Genomic DNA, 20145 nt, shown 5'->3' with positions numbered 1-20145 from the left:
GCTCTGTCCTAAGCACCCTGCAGCCGCCAAGCATGGTTTTATTTCTGCATTCAGCTTGCTTTGCCTTCACACACACACAGCAAAGAATCTCGCTGAAAAGGTCATTAAAACTAATCAACAGTGGCAGTGCTCCCAAAAATAAGGTGAGACATGGGAAAAGTGAGCAAAACTGAAAGGAACAGAATCAAATTGTGACCACCAAACTAAGCTTGCGTCACAGAGAACAAACCTCAGAGGAAAGTCAGAGGGGGAATTACATTTCTGTGGTAAAGATGGGGGGTGAGCACCAGAGAAAAATGGGAGGAAAGCTGTGTAAGCTTTCACTCATACAAGCAAAAAAAAAAATCTCTATTCTTTCCCTTTTGAAGTGCCATAAAGAAAAAAATACTCCAGCTGTTAATTTTAAGATGGCTCCGCTTCTTTTTTTCTTTTTTGGAACTTGAAAAGTGATTTGAAACCAGTTCTTGCAGGGTCCTCCCCTCATTAGAAAATTCTGATCACACAACTAAAGGCACTGACACCTGGATGAACTGAACTGCTTGCCAGTGTTACAGCAGGAAGAAAAGAAGAGAATTCATCAATTGCACTACTGAATATGAGTTCATTTATCCAGAAAAAATGCGCATCTTATTGAATGAAAGCAGTATGAAAAGAAAACGCCTCTGCAGTGGCACATCATCCCAGTATTTAAACAATCAAGTGTTCAGGCTGTCTTTTTTAAATATAAAAAGGAAATAAATTCAACACAGCTTCTCAGGCACAGGTTCTGGAACTGAAAATATCAGACATCCATGTTCTTCTTAACAGGTCTGTGTTTCCTCCCTGGTGTAGACCCTGCACAAATTCAAAACCCAACACCATTGAGTTCAGCCAGTTGAGATGAGGAGACTCTAGACTTAATTTCGTTCTAGAACAAAGTACTGGACTCCTATAATGTACATGCATCCAGAAAAACATGGCAAAGGGAATTCCCCTATCTCAAAAAAGATGGGCCACAAGCACAATGCTCCGCATACTCTCAGAGCTGAAATCGTCCCTAGAAGTCACATAGGAAACCCTGCAATCCTCTCAGAGCCCCACCATGTCCCCCTAAATGCTGTCATCTCTGCAGTACAGGCTGTGGGCAACCTTTTTATGGAGAACCCTTAGAGGATACTTCTTTCCAGTCTGACTAGATATCCGCCTTGCCTGTTTATTATTCCCACCCCATAATTAATGTTTGCTGTCTACAAATGAAAGATAAGTGTTTATTGTAAACACCCTCTTTTTTTTCCACACATTCAATGCTATCTCAGAAGCTAACAAATGAGAAGTGGAAGCCAATGCAAATACCGCAAACTCAGAGCCAAAAAAAATACCAGTCTCTGCCTAAAATCTTGAGGTTGCTTTACTTAAACACTGCACTCACTCCAATTGCTCTTCTTAAATGCATGCATTAATAGGTAATTGAATGAAAAAGAGCAAGTCCACCGATCCTAAGATTTCTTCTTCACATAGAGACTTTCCTCTCAAGAAGCATTTACTCCAACAACACTTTGCAATTACAACCAGGCAAGTATCTCTTCATACCTACTACACCATTGGCATAGACATGAAGTTCACCCACATGCTGCGCTGCTCAGACTGAAGTGCATGTGGAGTATTCTTTTCCTCCAGAGCTGTTCTTTTTCTGTTCCTCTTTCTCCTGTTTCCTTAGTTTTTGCAAACACTTTTTGATAGCTTACTCCCCTATCTTCATGCTTCCTCCCCCTCTCCCCCAGTTTTTTCCTCCACCACAACATGCACACGTGCTTGCTTCTGCTGCAGTGCTGCGAGCAAGGTGAGAACATGACACAAGACATTAAGAAGGGTGTAAAAACATCACTTACTCCCTACCTCCCCCCAAAAAAAGAGATTTGTCTAGAAAAAGCAAAACCATACAAACCCACAAGCTTAATCATAAAGGCCATCATTAGATTACCAAAATTAACCTTTCCTTCTCTCCATTTACTACAGAGGCAGCCTACATTTTACAGCAAATTGTGTTTTGTAAAAAATTGGATCACCTGACATCATTAAACAGAGTCACCTTGTGCGAGGCCATCACCAGACTACAGACTGATCATGGGAGGTTTGTTCTGATGTGCCTGCTGTGCACGAGGACCTGGATACACAGGGCGTGCTGCTTCAGGGCTACAGCCTGGAGCCATCAGCTACTCTGACCCTAGAGGGAACCTCGGGAGCTGAATCTCAGGACGTTCAAATTAGGAACAAAAAACTCCTGAACTAAATACAAGAAAGTTAACTGTGCCTATGTTTTCAGATTTATACAGATAGCTTTATCAAACTTTATCCTGTCAACCATGCATACTTGTGCTTTTAAAATATCATTCACATGTGTGTGTCAACTAGCAAGCTATTTCCCAAGATTTACATTCATTTTTAAAGGGAAGTTCTGGACTCAGAACTTTATTTGTCCTCAGACCATTTACGTAACAGTCTGGAAATCCCCAAAGGACTATAGCAAACCATCACCCTTTCTTTCTGAGCATGTTATTACAATAGCTTGTTTGCTCAGGTTTGTGCCTTGAATACAGTACCTTCTACTGTGCTTTGGGACAAAATAAGATGCATGGGAACACAGTACTTCAACTACTAATGGTATGTTTGTTTCAGAAAAATCATGGCTTAATGTCAAAAGGACAGATGAGCTCTGTATCAAGGAACTGCTGAAAAAGAACGCCTTTTTTTTTTTCCTCCTGGAAACACACCGTGCACACGGAAAACTAAAAAAAAAAATACAGGGATACAGGGGAGTTTCGCTGTTAAAACAGGCACAGCAATTTCCTAAACTGATGATTCAATCTCTGTAATTTAATGATTACTGCTGAAACACGTATCATTTCATTATCAATTAATTTAACATCAATATAGCGAGCAAGAAGAAACAATAGCTGAGGTCACCAGGAAAGCATCCGCAATGTAGCATGGATGCTGGCAGTTAATAGCAAGTCAGAAAGTACAACCATGCTATCACATCTGATGATTAAACCCAAAGAATGTCAAAGAACACTCCGGCAGTAATACATGAAACGAGGAAGTGTTATTTTTTTGCTTTCCCAACAATGAAAAAAAAAAGAGTATTTTTATTGTCATAGCACTTCCAGCAAGTTGATATTAAAAAGGAGATTTCATGCCAAAGTCGGCTGTTTAATCAGATAAAAAAGGCTTTCCTATTTCCCATTGTATAGATCAAGTTGGCTACAGGAGCCACACAGAGCTTTGAGCAGCACATTTTTCCGCGAGCGCTGTATCGTTTGATCATAGCGAAGCACAAGGGCTGCCGGGTAATCTGAATGAGAGCCGCAGAAAGAGCGAGCCAGGCAGCCTGCTGAGGCCGAGATAACCGTGTCACCCCGGCACCCCACTGCACTCCCAGGCACAGACCTAGGTGCAGGGGAGAATCCCATGCCTCCGTTCACCAGCTTGTCATGGACGTTCCTGCAAGGCTCCCAATTAGTGCTGCATGTGTTTTACAGAAAAAATCACCCACGAGAACTTCGAAAAACCTCGGCAAGGCCAGCCTCCCTGCACTGAGGAAGAGTCTCTTGATTGCTTGCAAAACATTAAATTTCAAGCCCTCGCTGCATCATAAGGCGAGATATAGAATTTTCTATATAGGTCTTTGCAAGACACGTAGCAATTTATGAAGCCAATAAAACCCTGTCCTCTAAAGACGGATTTTATTATTAGAGGACAGGACACCTCTAAAGAGGTGTCTTTCTACCTGTGATGTGGTCCATAGCATCCAGAAGCAGCACAAGACTGGTGCTTAACATCTCCTGATATGCAGGATCATGACGGAGGGACCTGTGGATAGGTTGGGCAGGACCCCTGAGCAGGATCAAGTTTAGAAGCTCAGCTTTCTGCCAAGCAGTGTCCCCAAACACCTCCCTGAAACCTGCAGCCTCCTCACCTTTCTGCAGAAGCTAGCAGCCTCCCTCAGTCAAGCCTTTGCCTTCCTCCCTTAACTCCTCTTTCACACAGCCCGATTCTGAGCCACGCTTGGTTCTAGGCTGTGAAAAAAGTCAAGTGACCTACACATCAAGCACCTTAGCTCTTTTCATCCAAATCCTTTTGTAGCTGCTGAACTGGGGGAAAAAAGTCTCCAAAGCTGCAGCCAAAAGTACTGAATGGCCACCATTAGCCCCAACCCCTGAACTAAGGCAAACTCAAGCCACTTTTAGCCACCATATCATGAAATGCAAGCTACTTACTTTGACATACTCCCACCAACGTTACTACTCTTTCATGCGATTCCAGCACTGGCAGTAAATTGCAAGGTGGATTCTAGACTCTGTATAAGCCCAGCACGCAGAAGTCTCTAACATGCATAAGTACTAATGTACTGCTTCATTTCCATACTGTATTTCCACGTAGAAGCAACAGCACTGAACTGAGGTCATTCCAACCAGCTTCCTGATTTTCTCAATAAATAGAACATAACTGGCCCTCATAGAATGATCTGTAGTGGAATAAAAAGCATCAACAGTTTATGTTGTTTCATTTAATACTTTAAAAAAACAACAAAAACACACACATAGAGGGGAGGTTGTTGCTGTTTCCTCCCCACCAAGACTGTTATCATCCTGTTCTCTTAGAAATTAAGTTTGAAAGAAACAGCTGCAGGTTCTTTTCTGGTCTATATATTGCAAGAAAGGCCATAAGCCTGCATGTTCATTAAGGACAGTAAAAAGACTTGCACAGTAAAGCTGATTTTTGTTTTTTCCGTTCCAAGTTGTCATTGTTTTCCAGACTTGAGTTTAAGGTGATCATTTTTGCCAAGCATGCCAGAAGAACTTCCTACACTCCCCTTTCTCTTCAGAAGAATTTCCACTGCCAAGACACCTGCAGTCCAGAGCTTTAAATTCCACACACATATAAATATAAATCCATGTATTTATTCAGTCCAGCTTTAACTGCCACAATACTATTTCTAAATGTAACCCTAGTTCATGCATACGCTGCTGGGAACTGAATGATCTAATCTCCATGTGACTAAAAAGTTTGAGTTTTGAGTTAGCAATTTTTCATGCATAGTTAGTTACGTCAGTGTGTCATTAAGAAGCTGTATTCCTTCCAGTGGTTTAGTGTTTAGAAATGAATAGAAAGGAAAAAAAAAATTAACAGCTAAATTACAAAACACTACTCTGAGAATCATATAAACCTAGCCTAAAGACCAAAAGCTTTAGCAATCAAATCATACCAGTACTCTCAAATTAATAAAACCCTCCATGTGCACAGGCATTACAGCAAGATAAAAATGTTTGCGTTTTTCAAAAAGCATTTAGAGATTTTAACGCAAGCTATCCTAGCAATAGCACATTTATGGTGATTAAAGAAAAAAGCAACTAAGCACAACTGTTACCAACATAAACCAGCAAATCTTCAAGCACAGGACCTCTGCACTTAGATAATGGGAACAACAGCACCTGCAACAGCATTTTGCTGCCTGCTCTGTATTAGGAGCTCATTACAAAAACATCTCAATCACATTTTTAACTCCAGTTGCAGCACGCCAGAATTCAACTTCCATGATATGCTCATCAGAAATGACAGGCTACACAGGATATCTTTTTTCTCGTCTGCAGAGAGACAACTGCAACTTTAATTTTGCTGATATGTTTTTCATCTTCCTTACAGGCTGTCCGTGACATCCTCCCATTTGCTAGTGGATGTGTTTCAAGTCTCCATCTTTCTTCAGAGGAAGAAAAATGTGAAGAGGTCATTTAATTCTAACCTCACCTAAATGGATATATGCTCAATACAATTTAATGCAAATAACTGCAGTAGTAAGCCACAAGAAGAAATCCACACATCCTACATTTTCTGCTGTTAGAAGTGCTGAAAGCCTTTCTAATAACAACAAACTCGGGCCCTATCTATACACAGAAACCCACCTTTGTCAAACTAAGCCAAAGGTGAAGAATCTTTTCCTTGCCAATGCAAAGAGGCTGTAGAAAAAATAAAAATACCTGGCATGCCACTCCAACACGCTTTGTGCTATTCACTGATAATGTAAGAAGTCAGATGGCCTCGAAGTCTCAGGCAACCTTTGAGTTAAGCCATTAAGCCAGCTCTAAACAGATACACAGTTATGTCAACAAAATAAATGCACCTAGTTAAGCTCCATGTTTTTATTCACATTTTATTGGGGCTAAACGTGGAAATCATCTCTCTTTACAAATACAGGAAAAATGCTAAATACTCCTTCGGCTCTCAGAAAGCCATGGAGGATGGGCAAGAGCAGGCAGCGAGCAGCCAGCCCTGCTACCTGGGAAATGGAGGTGCGCAGCCCAGTGATAAATGGGAGTGCTCGCAGAGCAGAAAGCAGCTGACCATTTCCAAAGGCTGATGGGCAGGAAGTTTCCTGGTGCAATTTGCAGGTCAACAAATCCTTGAAACGAGACTAGGAAAATATTTCACCTGCTTCAGAAAAGAACAGGACAAAAAAAGGCAAGACAGAACCGAACAAAGTCTTCGGGGAGAAGAGACAACAAGCCACTGCTACGTTGCGTTTTCAGGTTTTAAAGGTTTGATTCTCCTCTTCATTCCTAACACATCAGCAAACTTTTCAGGCTAACAGAGCAAAAGGCATCGAGAAAAACACAAATGCAAGCTGTCAGTTTCCCAGACTTGGGGGTAAGCAGCGATCGGGTTTAATTGGAGCGGCCTGGATGACGTTAGAGGCCATTACCATTTAATAGCCCAGCCGGAGCATCACCCAGCGATGAAGCTGGGGATGAAGATAAAGCCGACCGCAGTGAAGTCACCGCTCTGAATTCATGACATCACACTAGTTGCCATGGCAACTGGCCAGTCTCCAGCCCGGTCCTGCCTCCCCTGCAGAAGCCGGGAGCACCTGGGCTGCCACAAAGCAAGGCGCTTCCTCCAACACGCGGCGATTCAGCAGCGCAGGCAATCAGATATTGCTGCGAGCAAATGGCCTTTTCAATATCTCATGTCTCGTTCACCTGGCGTGAGACCTTTTAAATGCTCGGGCACGTATGAAGAGGCCCGGTAAAGTACACACGTGATGAAAAGGGTCTAATTGAAAAACTGATGGGTTTCTTCCGCAGCGCTCATCGTTTTTTCCAGTGCGGAACAATTTTTCTGTTTGAGCTTTCCTCCCTTACACACGCGTCTGCAGGCATATACAACAAACCTCTGTTCCAATAGGAAACACGGGGTAGAGAAAGACCCCAAGGGAAAAAAAAATAAAAAAAATCTAAGGCAGGGAGCCCACAGCTCCTTTGTTTAAGGGCTGCCCCAGCAGAGCCTTCAAACACCAGTTGGGTGTTGTTCATGCGCTCACTAAATGCAGTGCATCAAATCCGCAGGCTTCCATGAGCAGCCGCAGAGCGGTCGTCTTGCAAATAAAAACTTCACCCCTTTCCTCTGAACAGCCCTTTTCCATGAGGAATGGCTGCCATACCCAGCCCGCCACCGTTTGCAAACAAATGTAAAAGCTTCAGAAATTAAATCTTTCCCAAAAAAGCTAGGCAGTCAATACAACCATTTATCAGGTCACGCTTAGCTTTCTGACTTACGGTTAAGTATTAGAGGCACAAATATTTGAGATTGCAGCATCAGTTGTGGCATTTATTAAAATAAATCTTTTCAGCATTAGAACAGCACATTAACTTCTTCGTAATAACCCGCTGAATAAAAAACTAGGAGCTTTAACATCACATACTCAGGTCAGCAATACCACGTACAATGTTTTGTAGCTCAACCTTGAGGAGAGTTGATTAGCACCAAAGCAATCGTTTCAGAAGGAATTTTAACGAACAGACCACGCTATATAGCAAAGTACAAAGTACATTTATTTGCTACCTCAATGGTTCTTAAAGAGCAATCTATAAATTTCTGCCGGACCCAACAACACTTCCACACAACCGTATGTAATTAGTCAACCTGTCGGCACCGTTTCAGTATGCTCTGATGTTTTCTGTCAGCTTTAAGAAAACAAGACTGTCCAGGTTACCAACTAAACAACAGCACCACGTTTCTGTCCTGGCTTCATGCTTTGTTGGACCCTTCCTCTCTTGCTATCAAGCACATTGATGACACCCACAGCAAAGGACAAGAAGTACCAAAGCAATCTGCCTCTGCAGTCCCCGCTCTTTATAAAACTCGTCTCAACAAATGAGCGTTAGAGACAGCAGGGAATGCAAACAAAGCGAGGACTTTCAGAAGCAGATGATTAGCAGGCAGCTGTATCCCACGTGTTTATCTTCATGTTCTGCTAATACAATCACACATAACCAAGAATGATGGCCGCTACCAGAACGAGTGCAGCAGGAAGACCCCTGGTTTAACTGCCCGTCCACAGCACCAAGCGTGCTCAGGAAACAACTGCCCACACTTGACTGTATATTACACAAAAACTGTCCAGCACAGAAATGAGCAAAGAAATGAAGGTGCCTTCCAAGTGTTTTTAAAAGCCTTAGGAACAGATGCTGCCATTGGTGATAATCACTGGTGTACATAGGCGTAAGTCCTAATGCACCAAGCACAGTTAATACAACTGCCACAACCTTGGAAAACTGAAAGAAGCTACTAAGTTGATAAAACCTCAAGCAAGTTATGCCAGAAACGCATTCAGATTTCACAGTTCACCTATAATCCTAAATTTCTTGAAGTGTCTGTGCTATACACGACAAATGGCAGCGACATTCCCTTCCTCATTTGTAAATAGAGCGTTTCGAGCTCAGCCCCACACCATATGAAATCACCACCTCAGTAAATACTGAAAAGATACCACTCTGCCCGCAGTTAATTTTGCTTTTTGAGAGATTGACAGATTAACTGATCCCCTGAGCAACTAAAAACAAATGTGTCTTCTCTGAGCGCACACAGAAAATTACGGATTGTCTCAAGACTTCGGAGAGCTTTTTATGCAACTTTTAAATGAGCTTGTGGAATGTGGTTTACCCCTTCTGTCAAGCCTTACCTTTGCTTACATTAACCCTACATATGGGGAATGAGACAGAACTGCTGGCACGTTTCTGTATGTGGTATTTTTTCCTCATATTATTCACTTAACAGTTGGTGCTTCTTTTAACAGTACTCATTTATTTATTTTTAAGATGTTTAGAGATGCCCACAACACCTGCAATCCTGACAGAGACACCACAATGCAAAGAAACTCTACCTGTCCCTCCTTTCTCTCCAGCAAACCGAGTTGAAAAGCTCTAGCAGCTTTAAGATGCAAAATAACCCTTTAACTCTTTATGCCTTTATTCAAACTTCCACGTTGCAAATCCTTTCTACTGCTGCAGAGTTCATCATCTAAAAACATAGAAAAATGATAAGCATTCAAATTCAATGCTATTTATTAACAGCAAAGTTTAAAGTATATAGTTATATTTGCTACGGATGTTGTTAAAACTGTTACAAAACGTTCCTGGATCCATTTTCTATTTTAACTACATTGGAAACAATATTAACGAAGTAGTTTTCAGCACAGGCACGGCTCTGTCGCATTCTCTGGAAGTTTTGTGACAGTGGGCTTTAGTCAGTCCTCAGCAGATTTTGAGCGAGTCCCTGCTGCACCACAGAACAGAACCATATAAGGTGCAACTGTGCAGCAAGTAGGTTCCCAAACAAACTAAATCCTATCATGATACAGCACAGCATTTCTACCTCTCAAAACTGAGATATTCTGTACAACGCCATTGTCTCCTGCTACAATGAGAAAGGAAGTAATCTCCAAGTAAAATAAATTCCAAAATTCTGCAGATTTCCACAGTCTCTGCCTATAGGATACCTCTAGAAGATGCTCTACATCCTCAGTGGGTCTCATGGAGCTGAACATCTGCTCAGCTGAGGATCCTTTCTGTGCAGTAGTAACAAAGGCTGAATGTTTAACACCCACCCTCTTATCCTCCCCGTATCTTCACAAAGTATGGGACAGCAAAAAGAGATTCCAGTTCTCTGGTTCCCATGCAAGCAATTAGTAGGAAAGACCTAGGGGCAACCACCAGATTGTTTCAGAGCTGGAAACATGCAAAGCATGCACGGAACATCATTTTTCCAGAACTCTTTTGTGATGCTGATGAGCACTTTAGGATAGGAAAGAGAACCACCTACAAAGCCTAAAATGGACTGAGAGTTCATAGGAAAGAGCATTCTATTTGTTTGAAATAAGAAAATACCCAAATCACCGTGGACTGAAGATCTACCTGACCCTCCTCCAACAACAGTCAACAGCAGACACCCAGGTACGGGTGTAGAAGCAGGGCAAGCACAGGGATAGTGCTTTTGGTTATGCTCCCAAATGCCAAGAATTTGCAGCTCTGTGCTTGCCTGAGCCAGAGGTGAAGAACAACATGCAACTGTCTGCTTAGCCCTCCTTTGTAGTACCATGCACAGGTAGAAACGTGTAAGCAGCTGAGGTTTGTAATCAGTTTAAAACTGAGATGCATGAAAAAAAAAAAAAAAAAAAAAAACAACTCTGTAGCCTTAGGAAATCCGTATTTATTTTTTTTTCAAAACTGAGTAAAGATAACATTAGAAAATTATAAGGTTTCTAGTTTACGCTTTTCCAGTGGATGTCTCCTCTTGATAAGTCACAGAAGTTTGCCCTACAACTGCTGCTACTTCACCACAGTCTTTGAGGACAGTGCTTGGCTAAATCTGGTAGGAAGTGGTGCACCCTGGCAGCTGAAGGCTTCTTCCTTACTGTGGCACATCCAGCCTAACCAAAGAGTAGCAGTAAATTAATAGTTGGATAAAGGTTAGCAATGATGTGATTAGAGCAACTCGCCATGTGTGACTGATTTGAAATCAGAAGCTGCTAGCCCTGGACTAAGCAAATATATAAAAGAGTGAGTTCTCAGCTATCTGAAAGGTACTCCTGAGGTGCCACCTTCAACCAGCTTTGTTGCCAAAAGCTTTCCTAAACTACATTCTGACTGAAGTGGAACAGCAAGTAAAGCTAACCTTATGACAAAGCCTGTGTAAGGGAAACTAGTAAGCCCCACCTTTTGCTCGAGATATTGGATGCACTCATAATTTACATTCTGTAGTTCAGATCAACGTAAGGTCAATTAAAAAGTACCATTGGAAAGCCACATACTTCCAGCCCTTGGAACAGACACCCTCACTCACTCAAACATTGCAAATGGAAAGTTATTGCTCCCTTATCCCCCCTACCGCCAGTTTCTCCCCATGACCCCATCCCATTTTGGCCAGTTTTGCATAGGCTTTATTGCAACAAACAATAGGCCAAAAAGTGACAGCCCACTACTCTTCCTGCCTCTGTTCCCGCTTCTTTTTGGCAGCAACCCACCCTTAAATTGGATTAAGTGTAACATGAACTGTACCCCCAGGTATGATGACAAAGCAACTCAGCCGATCCCTCGCTCACAGATCTCAATCAGAATTATCTGGGTGACTCCAGGAGGCTTCAGCCATGGTCCCTGTTAACCCAGCTTATTTTAACCCAAACGGATCAGTCAGCACCCACATGGGCAGCCCCATCAACAGACGCAAGGCAACAGCAAACTCCAACAGTCAGAAGCAATAATGACTTTCCTGCTACAATTAGGGCTAGAAGAAACTGTCCGCAGCCCAAGCTTTCCCATACATTTTCCAAAGCATCTACAAGCGTGAGTGTGTGTGTGTGTACTGCAGGACAGGGTGGGAAACGCTCACGTGGGTTGGGAGGGAGGGGGGCAGCATTTCCTGGCATTGCTATATCTCTGCAGCCTTTGAAATAATCAAATTCAATTACCTGTTTAAACCCATCTTTGAAAATTCAAATAGAAGAGAGAACCTGCTGTACTAAAGATCAGCAGGTAAGAAACAGAATTATGGATAAATAGAAAGGCATCTTTGCAACAGGATTCCTGAAAGAAACTTAAAGCACATTTCTCATTCAGTAGACCATATTAACTAATAATATAGAAATGAGTGATTCATCAAATGTCTGAGTCATTTCTACCTTTATTCACTGTATACTCCTCCCCTTGGGCTATATCCAAGCAGTATAAAGCTACAACTTCACACTGGTATGGTCAGGCACAAATTACTAAGTCACATGGTATTTTTCAAATAAAACTGAATCATCAGAAGGACAAAGAGAACAAACAGCGAAGGAGCTTACTGCAAAAGGGATGGTGGCTTCCTAACAGCCCTTGTGCCTTAAAGAAAAGGAGAAGGGGAAAAAAGAAACAAGCTACATCTCCACCATCATTCAACAGGTTTTTGTGCATATATATTTTTTAGTCTTCTACAGTATTTACTGTTTTAGTAATTTAGCTGTTCACATCTTCATTTTCCAAAAACTTTGTGCCATGTCATACAGCGTCAAACACTCATTTTACAGAGACTGCCATATGCTACTTCATTTCTATACAGCCAAATCTAATTTCTGGGAAGAAGGGGAAAAAAAAAAGGATGATGAGCAAAAGGTTCGTTGTCACAATGCCATAATTTATAGGAAAGATCATGTCTCATACTGATCATGTTAAATGGCTGAAGCAGGGATATCAGTCAGAAATTTAGCAAAAGTAATAGGGTGTGTAACTTCCCAGGTACCTTTGTTAGTATGTCCTTTTGAGCCACGGTCTTTTTAGGGGTGTCTCACTGCAAGCAGCACGAAAACAACAGGAGCCACTCTGAGGTCTCATTCACAATTTTTATTTGAGCATTTCTGCCATGACTACCATTAATGCAATCATACCTGCGCCAGCATAAACCACACCAAATTGTCAGCATCTGTTGGTCTCTAAGCCACTCTTTTGCCTAAGTGCAGTTTCATCACCAGCTTCGGACATCTCTGTACAGCCCACTCCTAGAATAAGAGGTGCTGCACAGCGCCCGTGGCCACACAGCCCATCGCTTCCCTTGGGTCAGCACCGCTGGAGATCACCTTGAGCTCATCAGCCGAAGTTTCGCAGTGGTTTATGTCAACCTAAAGGTGAAGCTGTACAACTAAGCTAACCAAAATGCTCGCTGCTGCTTCTGAAAAGAGGAAACTTCAATCCTCTTCCTCCTTTCCCCTTCTTCCTCCACTTTCACCCACATGGCTCACCCACCCTCCCTCCTGCACTTGTCCTAATACAGCTTCAGGTGTTTGTTGAGCTGATTTCAACTCACAAAAGCAGAGATCTAAAATTATCTCGGGCTAGTTTTCCACCAGGTTAGCAAGTTAAATTTGAGCATCCTGGAAATCAGTAGGTGCCAGGACCGGCGCCAAATAAGTGGTACGATCATGCTGCTGAGAGCACGACTCTCCCTTTCTGCCAACGGGAAAGCCATCAGATAGAATGAAATTACGAGAAGACTCGAGTCAACACATGTGCTTCTCGTCCCCTTCCTTCATTGGCCCTGCTATTTGTCTAATCGCATTGTAAGCCAGTTCAGAGAGCTAAACCAACAAAAAAACTATTCATTATTTTTGGCAAGGCTTGTTTTCTGCCAATTTAATTCCCCGAACTCGCTCAGCAAAGGAATCAGGCAAGCATCTGCACCAGCGCAGAGAAGGGGGCAGGAACACACAGGGAGAGGAGGCCAGACTCAGGCTGATTTAAATTGTCACCGAACCGCATACCCTACAGCAGATCCACATCACGGTGTAGTTAGAACTGACAGTAATCTGTGCCTTTACAACAGGAGGCCTCCACCGCCGATGAGGGGACACAAACGCGTCGGCACCGAAACATCCTGAGCAAAGTTTAACCTGGGCACGAGCTCACACAATCACACGCACAAACAGGAGAATCCCAGCCCTCTCATCCTCGGAAGCGCTATAAAACATTAGCTAATTATTCCCCTGGTAACACCCCTGTGAAAACGTTCGCTATCATTCCCATTACACGGATTTAGCCCAGGACTGCAAAGCAAGCAAAGCTGGTGGCAAACTCGGGATTGGAACCCACTAAATCCTCTACACCGAACCACCACCTCGTCACTCAGCTGCGCTGTTTATTAACCCTAAACTGATTCAATTAGCCAGCAGCAGTCTAATAAAAAACCCTTTTGCAAAGACTTTGCAATGCACCAGAGAGGTCAGTTTCTGACACAGTTATGTTAACAACAACAGCAGGTATTTGCTAGGCAGTTGTGGAATAAGAAGCTAGAGAAAGGAATAACACTGAAATTGTAAGGAATTATTTCTACTTCTGGGGATAAAAATAAGCACGCATGAAGCAACGCAAGGGTCAATTCATAAAACTCATGAAATTTAACGCAAGGAACCGCAGAAAGGAAAACGTAGTTATGTGCATATTTTTTTTCCTCAGTTAACAATTGTCAAACAATTTCAATCAAAAAAGAGCAATTGCTCAATATACACTAACCAAGACCGGTATCTTCCCTTAATTTTATCAACCCTCCCACACTCAGTCCAGCGAAACCCACGCTTAACTCGCCTGTATTGCAATGCAGCACAAAAGGAAAAGGGGTGGGAAAATTTGTCAACAGAGAAGCAAATCTCTGCAGCAGCAGCCAGCCAGCACTGTAAGTCTATCCAGCAACATGAGCTGGTCTCTCATTCACATACTAGCTTAAGCACCCAAACCACGCATATCACATTTGAAGTCATGCTTAATTTTATTCAACCCCTTCTTTTGACAACAACTTTGTCACAGAGATTGAAAATGTGTCATGAAGCAGTCATTCGCCAGAACTGCCACTGATTCTCTCAAGATAAAAATAATAAAGCCATAACCCTAAGTAGCTGCCTAATTGTCAGCTGTATAAAACATCGATATCAAGATTGTCTCAGTGGCAACAACACTTTGAGGGGAACTGAGAGTATTGCTGGGGGAAAAAAAAAAAAACAAAAAAAATAAGCTGACTAGATGTACACATTAAAAACGCTGCAATTGTTTGGAAGTCTTGAACTCCAAAATTTGAGGAAGGCAAATGAATACATTATTTGATAGTACAAACAAGTAACGCGAATTTTCCAGAGAATTGGGAGAGAAAAGAAACGCGTGTCTGGAAAAGAAACACTATTTAAAAGAAAGAGGCTGGATGGCAGATCAATCAACAGCATTCTGGACAGGATGTTCTATGCATCTTTGCATATTTGAACAGAACGAAAACAGCAAAAACGGGCTGCTTTAAATGTGGGATTTACCATTAAACTTTGACAATAATTATTTAAGTGACAGTAGCAGTCAGGATCTTTTTTTCTGGGTATTATTGGGATTGACCACACGTGGGAACAACAGTTCCTCACGCAGCCCAAGAGGCTCCTAACAGAGAATATGCCGGTGCTTCACGGGCCGAATGGACAGACAGAGCTGATGGTTACCTCACTGAGCCCGTCAACTGAGGCAGCTCCAGACACCATCACCATTACTCGCCAAGACAAGCATTCAGAAGCTATCCACGTTCAACATCAGGAAGTCAGTGTAACACTTATTTGCTTGAATTATTACTGCAGGGTAATCTCTGAGAAATTGCTAGTGACAGCAAAACTGAGATTTCCCCTCGAGATGACAGGGTGGGAAGCTCAGGTTCTCTCCTCTTCCCTCTCGGAAGGGAGGAGTTAAGCTCTAGCTCCCGCAGCCGATGGGGTTACCACACTGACACACATCCACACATCTTCCCAGTTCTGCTCTTCGTGTGGCAGCATGGCTACTGACACAGCTTAACCCTTTTTTCCAACCAGCTGCTAGACTGGTCGGCCGTGGTCAGTTTTGAGGGGAAAACAAAGAGGCAGAACCACCTGAATAAGTAAGCAGAGGCAATCAGACAGTAAAACTGCTTAATGCGGGGGGCGAGCCTTCTTCCTTCTGTCCCTAATAAAATAAAAGCTTAAAAGGCAGCCAAAGTACCAGAACATGCTCACCTTGCAATAATTAGGAAGCACTAAACCAGCAGTGCGACCCTCCACCCTCACCACAGCCAGGTAGTCCAGGGGGAAGAAAAGACATGTTTCCTTTATTCTCCTGCCAGTGACAGAGAAGACCCAAGAAGCAGCTTAAAATCCAACACCCATCAGCAGGAAAGTATCATAGAAGTCCTCGTTTAAGGCTGAGGAGCAGTACCCCAACACCGGCCGTAGTACCTTCCAACAAGCAGATGAGGCCAGGGTTTGAGAAAAGGGACTTCTCACTAGCACGCTGCCTATAGGCTTCCCTGCTGAAGACACTGCTATTCACATCAACTGGGATGTTCCAGTCAAATTTTAAGCTACGACACAGGCACACAAATATATGCTGGAGAGAAAAGCATTTGTATTTTGGCATGTAAGTAACTAAATTTGGAGCCATAAACCCCAGCTCAGCTGTAAGACTGCGCAAGGCCACTGTCCAGTGTTCTGTTCTATAAAAATTACTAAAACGTCAGGGACAAAGAAATTTTGTTTGCAAGATGCAATGTACATTTTTATCATCCTGGATAAAATATCTACAGTCTCAGCAGTGGTTAAATTGCTGCTATAAAGGAAATTGTCCTCAGATAAATGGTTTCCCTATGAGAAGGTTTCAGTGCTACACCTCACCCCAGGTCAATAAATCAAATTAACTGCACCTTGTCCTCTGGCCAATGACATCATCGGCTTGACCACATCTTGTGAAGCGAGTGCAAAAACATATGCTATTTAAGGCATGAAATCATATTACTGCTTTTTGTCCAGCCAGCCTTGTGCTCTTGGTCTGTGAAACAGTCAGTCACCTGAACAGTCTCATTACTGCTTCCGCAATTTTTTTTTTCCTGTAGTATTCAAGGCCTGTCTTCACCAAGGGTGAAGAAAAAAGGATAAATAATCTGAGCTATTATTTTTTGAAACCAAAACGCTTTTCATTAGCTGCAGCTTAGCATTTTGATACAAATTAAATTTAGTACCAGACCGCAAAACACACTGCCTGCATTTGTACGTGAACTCTTCCTGGGCATGCTTCTGAAATGTTTACATGCTAATCTGGCACAGTTACTTTGAAGAACCCTGCTGCTGGGTCTTTTTCTCCATGGGGTGAAAACAATGGTCACGAACGAACCCCCCCCCCCCTTTTTTTTTTTTTTTTAAATCTGAAACCCATACCTGCATAAATAATTACTGCTTCTTCCTAATAAAGTAGCCCATTTGTTTTCTAAGTAGCCTAATGTCTGGTTTAAATTATCTGGAGTAATTCAGTGTTAAGAGGATTAATTTCAATTTTCACTTGGTGGTCTTAGGGCACAATCACAGCAAACTTATCTTCCTTTCTAGACCCTGTACTGCCTAGTAGCATCTTCTGTCTTGAAAGCCAAATCTAAATGGGGAAAAAAAAAAAAAAAGAAAAAAAAAGAAACAACCAACCAGAGCAGTCAGAGATACAACCAGCGACAAAAGCATCTGACACACAGCACTGTTAAACTGAATCCACACTAAGCAAAAAGGTGAATAAGATTATCCCCAATGTATTCAGTTCTGTTTGTGCTCAGAGGGAGGAGGAAAAAAGCTGTTTAGATTTTGAGTGTGTCTTCCACAGCTCCCTCAGTGCCAGGAAACGTAAATTAGAAGCAACTCTCCTTTAAGGAAAAGAATCAAGGACAAAGGGACCAAAAATGCCCAAGCCTCTGAAAAGCAGATATGAAAGGCACAGCTTTACAGTCTTGAGTTGCTATAAATTAAAAATAAGCTTCTTATTTAAAAGACATGAGTGTTTGAGAATCTATGAGCAGATCTGATGCTGCTCGAGCCCCAGGAGGGTTTTGTTTTTGCTGGCAGGGGTGGAGAGGAGATGGGGGGGGGGGGGGGGGGTCATTTTGGTTATTAGTAAATAAATCAAGCAGCAGAGAGTGAGGCCTAGGCGCCTGCCAGAGGAGCCAGGGCCTAGCTCTCCCCCCTCCTCTCCTCGCACAGCCTGGGTTTGATCTCGGGGCCCTGTGGGTTGCCAAGAAAATTTTTAAAAAGCGAGAGAGCGAGAAAGAAGAATCATATTGAACCACAAAAGCACATGGGGCGAATGTAAAATATAAACACGGCGTTGGGCTCTGAGTGGCTGTTATTAAAGGTCTGAATTACTAAACATGAGAGGCGGGGAAAGCCGGGCGGCCATTTCAATAATATAAACCTCCCCGAATTAGACATTATTCAAATGAGAAGGGGAAGGGGAAGGGGGGGGGGGAGCCGGGACCCGCACCCCCAGCGCCAGCCCACCGCGGCTGCCGGCACCACGCAGGGTGGGGAAGGGGGAAAATGGGGCAAGAAGGGGGAAAAAGGGGGAAAGGAGGGGGAAAGGAAGGGGTGCGGGGGGGTCGGGGAGAAGAGGGGAAATGGGGTAAAGAGCGGCTGGGGAAGGGGGGGGGGGGGCACGGCGGAACTCCGCGCACCGCCCCCACCCCAAAAGGAGCAGCCACCCCGCGCCCGGCCTGCCCTTTGGGGGCGGGGGGGCGGCTTTAAATAATAATATATAAAAAAATAATAATAATAATAATAAAGGCGAAGCACGCCGTCGCCCTCCCCCCTCCTCGAGGCCATCCGCACCCAACCACCCCCCGCCTGCAGGCCCCGGGGAAATCACCCCAGCCGCCGGGGGGGGATTGGGGTTGGGGTTGGGGTCGGGGGGGGCTCTCCCGGCCCTGCTCCCTCCGCCAGCCCCCCCGGGGCCCAGCGCCCCCGGCCCCCCCCGCGCTGCTCCGGCGGCCGAGCGGCTTTTGGGGGGGGGCGCGCGGGGAAAAGGGGGGGAACCCAGAGGGGTTTTGGGATCCCAGGCGGGCTGGGGGAGCCCAGAGGGGTTAGGGGAGCGGGGACACCCCCCCCCCGGCCTTCCTCCCTCCTCCTCCTCCTCCTCCTCCCGGCTGCCCCCCCCCCCCCCCTTTTCCCGACCCCACCGCCGGCGCCCCCCGTGTCCCCGCTGCCCCGGCCGTGCGAGCCCGGCGGGGTGCGAGGGAGGCAGGAGAAGGGAGGGATGGAGGGAGGGAGGCAGGCGGGCGGCGTGTGCGTGTGCCCGGGTGTGTGTGTGTGTGTGTGTGTGTGTGTGAGTGTGTGTGCGTGTGCCTGTGTGCGTGTGAGTGTGCCTGCCCGCACGGGGAGGCTGCTTTCCTTCTCCCCCCCGCGCCCCCCCTCCCGCTGCCTCCTGCGCCGTTAATTATAATAATCCGGAGTACTAATAAATTATGCTAAGCGGGGCGGGCGGGCGGCGGGGGGGCCGCGTGTGCGAGTATGAATATGAATATGTAAAACGCAGTAATGATTACCTGCCGCTGCCGCCACCGCCGCCGCCGAACTCTCATCTTGACTCGCTGCTCCTCCGTCCGCCATTTTGAATATTTTAACCAAAATCGGCCGCCCGACGGGCCCTCCCCCGCCCCCCTCCCCTCCCCTCCCCTCCCCGCCCCCCCCTCCGCTCCCTTCCCCTCCTCCCCTCCTCCCCCCCCACTGCGCAGCCGCCGAGCCCCGGCGCCGCCGCCTCGCTCTGCGCCTGCGCGAGCCGAGCTCCCCCCCCCCCCCCTCCCCCCCCCCCCCGACCCCCTCCTTCCCTCGCTCCTGTTCCTCTGCGCGTGCGCGCGGCGCCCCGTCTCGCCTCACCCCCCCTCCATGCGCGCCCCCGCGCAGCCGCTCTCCCTTCACCGCCGGCCCCGGCGTCGTTAAGGCGCGAACCGCCTCAGCCCTCCCCCCGTTGCCGCCAATGGGTTGACCTGGCGGCCCTCCCCGGGGACGGGTTGACCTGTTCTCCCTCCCCTCCCCTCCCCTGCCCACTGCCCGTTAACGGCGGTCAGCCCGGTGTGGGGACGAAGTGCGGGAGGCTCGGAATAAAAGCTCCGTGGAATAAAAAGCTGGAGGCTGAGGAGGCGTTTCCCAAAGACCTGTCTGTGCAGGTGGCGGGGTGGAAATGAAGAGAAACCGCCTCCGTGAGACAGGTGCGCCCCGAGCTCCTGGCGAAATTAATCCCCGATGAATAAAAAGGAACTGAATACAAGGAAAATGAAATAACGGCCGTCGGTCCTGCGTGTGAGCGGCAGTCTGTTGCTCCGTCAGAAAAGAGCAATTACACGAGGAAACCCGTCTCCTCTTCAAGGAACCCCTCACAATGCGCCTCACGGCGTGGGCACTGCCACGCTCATAGGGCGTCCTTCGCCAATGAACATTTTGCCCTCTTCCACCTCAAATTTCCCTAATCCCAAAGGAAAAAGGAATCAGGCTTCGTGCCCCCATCA

At 45.1% G+C, this 20145-nt stretch overlaps 1 protein-coding gene across 11 annotated transcripts in view; it reads right to left on the bottom strand.

Moving 5' to 3' along the window:
* Positions 1-19306, bottom strand: part of POU2F1 (POU class 2 homeobox 1) — a 117062-nt gene extending 97756 nt beyond the window's left edge. For 10 of the 11 annotated variants that reach the window (XM_068692278.1, XM_068692279.1, XM_068692329.1 and 7 more), the window contains exon 1: positions 19186-19306. In XM_068692278.1, the coding sequence (XP_068548379.1) occupies positions 19186-19249 (64 nt within the window). In that variant the 5' untranslated portion in view covers positions 19250-19306. The remainder of the gene's footprint in view (positions 1-19185) is intronic. The other variant, XM_068692286.1, reaches the window with a different exon arrangement.
* Positions 19307-20145: the final 839 nt, after the last annotated feature.

The sequence above is a fragment of the Anas acuta genome, chromosome 1, assembly GCF_963932015.1.
Source record: "Anas acuta chromosome 1, bAnaAcu1.1, whole genome shotgun sequence".
Classification (NCBI taxonomy): Eukaryota; Metazoa; Chordata; class Aves; order Anseriformes; family Anatidae; genus Anas; species Anas acuta.
Note: the sequence above shows the minus strand (reverse complement) of the source record. Positions and strands in the feature narration are given on the sequence as shown.